At 48.9% G+C, this 8,102-nt stretch overlaps 1 protein-coding gene across 1 annotated transcript; it reads left to right on the top strand.

Annotated features, from left to right (window-relative positions):
- Positions 1 to 148: 148 nt before the first annotated feature.
- GLUL (glutamate-ammonia ligase) lies at positions 149 to 7,528 on the top strand (the record flags this gene model as incomplete). Its single annotated transcript, XM_084250054.1, has 8 exons — positions 149 to 196; positions 394 to 794; positions 2,187 to 2,365; positions 3,467 to 3,628; positions 5,123 to 5,269; positions 5,657 to 5,784; positions 6,008 to 6,207; positions 7,210 to 7,528. 8 exons carry the CDS (start codon positions 149 to 151, stop codon positions 7,526 to 7,528), a joined length of 1,584 nt encoding a protein of 527 aa, XP_084106180.1.
- Positions 7,529 to 8,102: the final 574 nt, after the last annotated feature.

Consider the following 8,102-nt stretch of genomic DNA (forward strand, 5'->3'; position numbering starts at 1 on the left):
CGCGCGCGCGTGTGTGTGTTGCGGGGGCGGGGGGGTTCTTAGTGATCATGAAGAGCGGCAGATCCTAGGCTGGAGCCAGTGGCCGTGAGCTTTGATGGCGCGCTGTCCCCTGTTGCGGGACCCGGGGTCCTTCTTCTGTGATTAAACAATGGGGCGCCCCGGCTGCGGCGTGGCCGGCAGGCGCGGCTGCGGAGAGGCCTGACCGCAACAGGCAGAGGGAGCAACAACGCGGGTCCATCAGGCAGACGCCTCGGCTTCCTCCCCTGCCCCCCAGCTTCGGCCCTCAGCGGAGGGGTATGCACCCCTGGGGCAAAGTCCTGAGATCCGGACGGGGGCCCGAGGGGCGGGGCGTCGACTTTGGGGACATTTCCGGGCGAAAGGGCTGCTCTCAAGGTGGATTATTCCAACTCGCCCGGGGGCGGGAAGCGGGGGTCCCACCCCAGCCGCAAGTATGCGCACACCACAAACGACGATGAAGATGACCAGGAGTCGCAGTCCTCGGGGACCCCCGCCAACTGCTTCGGCTTCGTCGCCTACTCAGTGAAATCCGGAGAGAAATCGCGATTCAAGTTCAGGACTTTAAACCCCCATCCTGAGTACTGCGGCACATCGTGGCCCGAAGATCGCTCCCTAACCCCGTCACCATCTCCATCTTCATCTCCTTCGCCCAGAAAACTCCGCTGTGTGGACCAGCGAGAGCCGGGGAAGCAGGAGAAGCACCACGAACACCACTCCAAACGGAGAAGGGCCAGAGAGGGCCCCGCCAACGGTGCGCTCGACCTGCTGTGGCTGGGGTGAGTGAGGGAGCAGACAGGAGGACCCCCCAGAACCGGCTGCAGCAGCAGAAACAGCTGAAAACTCAGCAGATCTCTTTTCCTCCATCGGCTGCGCCAGTTGATTAGTGGACCAGACTGTGCGCGTTCAAGGCGGCCGCCCCAAGACAGCAGATCCCATATCGAGCCTTAAGGCAGAAAGTGGTTAGATGTTGGACTTAACAGGTTGGGGCGAAAGGCTGGAGATGGTTGTTGTAGGTTTTGGGCGGAATCAAAGGGTCGCGGATTTTCCTTGCTGACCTTTAGAGGTGAGGGTGGGCAGCGAGTTTGATCCTTCTTCTAGGCTCAGTAGACAAAGATATTTGTCTCCTCTAATTTGCCTTGACAGACGAAGTTCTCCTCTTCCCCAAGGGGAAGGGTGAGGCTGTTGGAGAGAGAAGCAGTTATGTTTTCAGCTGGGCAAACATGGACGGTTGCCCATAGAAACTTTGCCACTGTGCTTCGCAAAGTTGCCCAAGTCTTTGGAGGAGAACAATGTGTTCCCTTTCCAGACACCCTGGGCTGGGGGTGGGGAATGGGGAGGGATAGGGATGGGTAGGAAGTTTCCTCCTGTGTTGAGGCTGGTTTTGTGGCTTGGGGTTTGTCTTTCAGAGGTTTGGTTGGTGGTGGTGGCTGGGAGTTTAAGTTTTTGGTATGCGTTCTGAAACCCCAGGTCTTTTTTCTTTAGAAGTGGGAATGTCTTAATTACTTGAAATTACTTGAAAAGTGTTTTAATGGGATTTCAGCATTCATTCTCAAACCTTCAGTTTACCTTCGGGAGTATTGCGTCAGACTCAGGGAAATTAATGGCAGTGTGGTTCTCAGAATGCTTCTCCGATGTCTGTTTTTAAATCTTGGGGATAGCCAAGCTGCAGTTCTTACATTTCTTTTAGGAAGTTGCCAGCCTTTTAAATCGTCTAGGTAATCCCCTGTTTCATCCCACCGTCTAAATTTTATCTGTTGTTTTTTGGAGGGGTAAAGGAATTTTCACTAGGATCCAAGGCAAAGGGAAGCCTGGCCAGAAACCATAGTAGCCAAGCCTTTTGCTGACAGGACTGTGCTTTTGTATTACATATGTTGTGGAAACTGTGAATTTTTGTACTTTGTTTTCTTCTAATATCTTAGTAGAAGAAATAAAGCAACTTCTTTATCTCGACTGTACTGAGAAATTAAAGCTTAGTCTTTGAAATTTTTTGTCATGGAACTTTTATCTTCCTGAAAGCAGAGTAAATAAATATACCATGGGGTGTGTGACTTCCAAAGGGAGGGCCTCCACTCCCACTGTGACTTCTTGATTTAATTTGTTGCTTTTGCGCCACTCCTTCAGAGGATCAATTTTGAGTTGGTGATCTTAATTTTTTCTCCCCTTTCCAGAACACCTTCCACCATGGCCACTTCAGCGAGCGCCCAGTTAAACAAAGGCATCAAGCAGGTGTATATGTCCCTGCCTCAGGGTGAGAAGGTCCAAGCTATGTACATCTGGATCGATGGTACTGGAGAAGGCCTGCGCTGCAAGACCCGGACTCTGGACAGTGAGCCCAAGTGTATAGAAGGTGAGATGGGGCTGGGATTACTAGCTGGCTGGGAGCAGTGTGCCAGTGGGCAGCAGTCTGAGAGCAAGCCACTAGATTTGGCCGGTTACACTAAAGCTTTTCTAAGGTAGAATTTCAGACTTCCTGCACTGCCTGAAAGCTTAGCAACAATGAATCCCTTTATTTAAACCAATCTCACACATAAGCCAGCCAGACCTTGAAGAAAAAAAAAAGTCTGGTAGGGTTGGGGGGCTTTAGAGACTTTGCTCGCTTGGGTGTCAATCCTTACTTAGCTGACTCCATGACACCCCCAGGAACCCAGTTTTAAAAGCACTGCTCTAACCTATGACATGTATTTTACATGTAGTTTACAAACTCATTAAATACTGTCTCATACTCCTGGTGCTGGAGTTTCAGATGCAAAGCAAACTCTCCCACAAGTGGGTTTCTAAATAGAACTAGTAGACTAGTATTTCATTTGTTTTTAGTTTATAATATTTTTGGAAATTCTGCAACTGTCAACTTGCATATCCCACTAAGAGCTAGAGTTGTGACCTTCATTTCTTGGTCTAGAACAAGCCATAGTCCTCCTGGGGGACCAGAGGAGAAAAACTCACCTCTTACCTACTTTTAGGCTAGCTTCATGTTAACACTAGAGTGAACGGATGACCTTAATACAAAGAGTGTATTGTACTACCCACTGTGTGGCAAGTAGTCGACAGGCACTAGGAACTCAGAGTCTGGGTGTAGCTGTCAGATAACTCATAGTCAGAAAAGAAATCAGCCTTTAAAACATGGTGGGGAAAGTGAGTAAGTGATAGGGGAGCAGCGGCGTGAATTACAGGTGCCTTAGTGGGGGAATCAGAGAACCTGTGTCATTGTCTTATTTCAATATTTTCAGTGATGACTGACTTCCTGGAGATGTCAGAATATTTGACTATATTTAGTGGGGGGATCACACTTAGACTGTGTTTACAATTATTATTTCTTTTAAGGAAGTGGGGCACTGGGAGCTCAGATAGGAGGGACTTCAGAGCGCAAGCAGATGGCAGGGTCTTCTGCATAGCAATGGTGACATCCATAAAGCACTGTTTATTTTTTCCCTCCTCTTTTTTACTTAAGAATTGCCCGAGTGGAATTTTGATGGCTCTAGTACTTTCCAGTCTGAAGGTTCCAACAGTGACATGTATCTTGTTCCTGCTGCCATGTTTCGGGACCCTTTCCGCAAGGACCCCAACAAACTGGTGTTTTGTGAAGTCTTCAAGTACAACCGGAAGCCAGCAGGTAGCCTGGTGTGGATGCCTCCCTCCCTGTCCGTGAATGCTGAAAGGGGAAGGGGAACATTTCATTGTCGACGTTGGGACACTAGATGGCCAGAGCTGTTTTAAGAGGGTGGGGCATTGGACAAGCATCTGTACCGTACAGAAGGAGTATGGCCCATTCTCATGGTTTCCACTCCTGGTTGCACAACATTGGATTTTTCAAAATCTGCTTGCCAGTGGAGCTCTCCTGAGACAGCGCTGTTGTCAGCGAGTAAATGTTAATTAAGAGCCCAGGATCTGCAGTTACCATGTAGGCCAGGTGTAGCTGGTGTGTCTGCTGGCTCTGAACTCAGGCACATTATTTATCCCCTATACCCATTACCTGATTTTAAATTAGGGAATACAGCAAAGTCATCACACATTTGTTTGGAAGATTAAATGAGCTAATATGTGCAAATAATCAATGATGTGAGTACATCAACTATCCACTCACTGGTTAAAATATGAGCATTTTGGTTCACTGAGAGCATACGTTTGCCTTGTGGTTTTATCACTGCACCTTTGGTTTCTGTCTGGCTCATCTCAAATTTTCAGCTAGTCATTTGCTTTACACTCTATTTAGTTTCACTTCTGTGGAGACTTTCTACACTGTCAATGAAACTTTTTGACAAGTCACTTAGTGACTCTGGGCCTTGATTGCCCTTGTTTTGAGAGGCAACATCATATTGTGACGGCAGAGCTCTGAAACCTGGTTCCCCAGTATCCGGTATCTCAGTTTCTCATTTGTAAAATTGGAGGCTTAGAATGCCCACCTTGGGGTTGTTAAGAGTTGTGGGGTTTTATTAAATACAGAGGCTTTAAAGTGGTTCCTGCATGAAGCAGTCAATCTGTACCTATTTTAAAGTTCCCTTCTCCCTTGGAAATTGTTTCCTGTTGTACCTGTGTCACTTTGATGCTTTCTTTTCATGCAAGCTAGTACCATACAGCTTGAGTCCTATATATTCTACAGTTTTTAAGGTTGGGCTAGCACTTCCATCTTCTCACCAGGAATGTGAGGCTCCTAATCCACAAATGATTTTCTCAGTAAGGACTGTAGATTTGGCGCTAAATGCCTGTGAAATTAGGAAATAATTTTGACAGCTTGAAGCAGCTGTCTTATGAATAGAGGGGTTAGAAGCCTGACATTTGGTACTTGGGGTTTAAGGGCCTGACATTTGGTACTTGGGCTGGCATGCAGAGAAGGTGAGAGCGTGGTCTGTTCTGGCTCCTCTCCCATGTGACTTGGTTGCAGCCCACTTCAGCCCTGGGTTGTCTTGTGTGAATCTCTGTACAGAAGCTACTATGGCTTATCCCATCTTCCACTCCTAAACTGATGGGCACAAAAAGGTTTACAGTGGGAAATTTCAACTTATAATCAACTCATCTGCATAGAATCTAAACGCCATTTTCCTATCATTACTGGGATTCTGTGTACACTTTCGCATTATCTCTAATGGCACATTGGCTTTTTATCTAGAGACCAATTTAAGGCACACCTGTAAACGGATAATGGACATGGTGAGCAACCAGCACCCCTGGTTTGGAATGGAGCAGGAATATACTCTCATGGGCACAGATGGGCACCCATTTGGTTGGCCTTCCAACGGCTTCCCTGGGCCACAAGGTAAGTCTCTTAGTAAGAGATAAGCCTATTCCTCACATGCTTAATTGGCAAGTAAAGTCTCCCCAGAGATAGGAGTAATGCCTTAGAGATCAGAAAGCTGTGGAGCTTTGAGACTGTCTGAAATCATTTTGTAAAGAGCCTTGTGTTAACCACATCCAGATGTGGATGTTTATGCATTAACTTTGAGGGGAAGTCTTTGGTCCTACTGAGGATATGGCCAGAGGAGCCCCCATCCCTCCACCCCCACCTCTGGTTGATGGCAGGGTTAGTGGTTCCAGAGAACACGTATTGAGGGCTTTCTGATTCCTGGCTTGGGGCCACGCATCTTCGGTGGACGGGGGTTTCCTGGGTTTCGTCCATTTGATGTTTGTTTCCATGTCCCTGCAGGTCCCTACTACTGCGGTGTGGGCTCGGACAGAGCCTACGGCAGGGATATCGTTGAGGCTCACTACCGGGCTTGCTTATATGCTGGCATCAAGATTGGGGGTACAAATGCTGAGGTCATGCCGTCCCAGGTAAATGGCTATGGTCTGTTACCCTCCTGGCCTCTGAAGACTTCGGGGTGGGCCGTGGGAACTTTTGGCTAGCAAGAGCTGTCGAACCACTCCTTAACCCCAAACTTGGCAGGGGAGTAAAGGGGAGTGAGCTGGAGTAGAGATGAGAAAAGACCGGGTTTGAAGCTTCTAAGTGGGGCTAAACAGTCAGCTTCATTTTAAACACTAACCTCTTTCTCTCCAGTGGGAGTTCCAGATAGGGCCCTGTGAAGGTATCGAAATGGGAGATCATCTCTGGGTGGCCCGTTTCATCTTGCATCGTGTATGTGAAGATTTCGGGGTGATCGCAACCTTTGACCCTAAGCCCATTCCCGGGAACTGGAATGGTGCCGGCTGCCACACCAACTTCAGCACCAAGGCCATGCGGGAGGAGAACGGCTTGAAGTGAGTGCCTGGCCGAGGCCATTTTACTCTCTCTGCAGGAATTCTTGTCGTGGACCTGGTATCTTGGGGGTGAAACTTAGCTTGGTGCTTGTAGAAGACAGTGTGGAAGACACTGTCTTCTAATGTTACCACTTTGTTCCCATTTGGAAAGTATCCAGTGATCTCTCATGAGAGAGGGATAGTGACAGGGAAAAGGTGTCAAAGATTTACTGTTGAAAATATTTATTTTTTATTTTATTATTTATTTTTTTAAAGATTTATTTATGTATTCAAGAACTGGAGTACAGGCCAGAAGTGTGGGGGAGGGGGTGAGAGGATTCACCAGAGACAGAATGGGGAACAGAACAGGCAGACTGAAATACACTGCTGAGGGAAGCAGTGGGCGAGACAGGAGAGGTCTGCTGCGCCATGTGGGTAGCTCCCTGGCTGCCCGGAGATCAAACTTGTACTTCAGTGGCTACGGATAGCTTCATTGGTTGTGTCTTAACCCCTGGTGGTGCAGGCGGTTGAGCACAGTGCTATGAGGCTGTCCGCAGCCTCTGCAGCGCCAGTTCGATCCCGGCCAGCCGGCGAGGGTCCCACATGGTGCTGCGGACCTCTCCTGTCGTGCCCGCTGCTCCCATCAGCAGTGTATTTCGTCAGTCTGCCTGTTCTGTTTCCCGCTCCGTCTCTGAATCCTCTCACCCTCCCATGAATCTGGCCTGTGCCCTGGTTCTTGTATAAATAAATCTTTAAAAAAAAAAAAAAAACTGAATCAGTAATGGTACGGACCTGTGAACGAAAATTGAGGGTGTGAGATTCTGGTTCTCTGCCCTGAGCACAGGGCACATGGAGCAAGTTCAGGTCATTCTGCTCCTGGGTTGGTTCCACTTGGGCCAGTAGAAAGCAGAGTTTGGTAGAGGAGTCACTCCCTTCTCACTCCCACACCTGCTGTCTCCGCTACCCTTGAGGGGGGCAGGTTTCAGGGACACAGGTGGATCTCACCTTCTCTGTCTCCTGTAGGTTCATCGAGGAGGCCATCGACAGACTGAGCAAGCGGCACCAGTACCACATCCGAGCCTACGACCCCAAGGGGGGCCTGGACAACGCCCGGCGGCTGACTGGATTCCACGAAACCTCCAACATCAACGACTTTTCTGCCGGTGTGGCCAACCGAGGCGCCAGCATCCGCATCCCCCGGACTGTCGGCCAAGAGAAGAAGGGCTACTTTGAAGACCGTCGCCCCTCTGCCAACTGTGACCCCTTCTCGGTGACAGAAGCCCTCATCCGTACGTGTCTCCTCAACGAAACTGGCGACGAGCCCTTCCAATACAAAAACTAAGTGGACTAGATATGCAGCCGTGAAAGCCCTCTAATTCTGCACCTCCTCCCTCTGCCACCCCTCTCTGAATTGTCCTAATAGCTGTAACTCAAAGGGTGGAATATCAAGGTGGTCTTTTCATTCCTCACGCCTAGTTAATCTCTCTTGCTTTCTTTGGCCAGGATAGAGGGGTCAAGTTCTTAATCTCTTCACACCCACTCAACCCTCCCTGCCCCTTGTTTCCCTATCACTGAAGCTTTAGTTAGTGGGGAGGGGGGTGGGAAACATAACCACTGCTTCCATTTAATCAGGTGTGTGTGTCCAGTAGGCGTAGCTGTGCAGACAGAGGACATAGTATTTGTGAAGGGAGGGGGAAGACTTTTTTCTTCGAGGTAGCTAAGTGTGAGGGGAGAGGGTCACTGACTGAATCTGTTCAAGTTAGGTTCACCCCTCTCGGGAGGAGCTTGGGAAGTTACAAGGTTATAACCAACTTGCTATTAAAACCAAGAATAAGGAAAGGAGCGAATAGGTGGGAGTCTGGTGGAAAAGGACCCCTGCCTCATGCTCCCAGGTGGCGCCTCCAGGCCTGAAGACA

This window comes from Talpa europaea (assembly GCF_964194135.1).
Source record: "Talpa europaea genome assembly, chromosome: 12".
Lineage (NCBI taxonomy): Eukaryota > Metazoa > Chordata > Mammalia > Eulipotyphla > Talpidae > Talpa > Talpa europaea.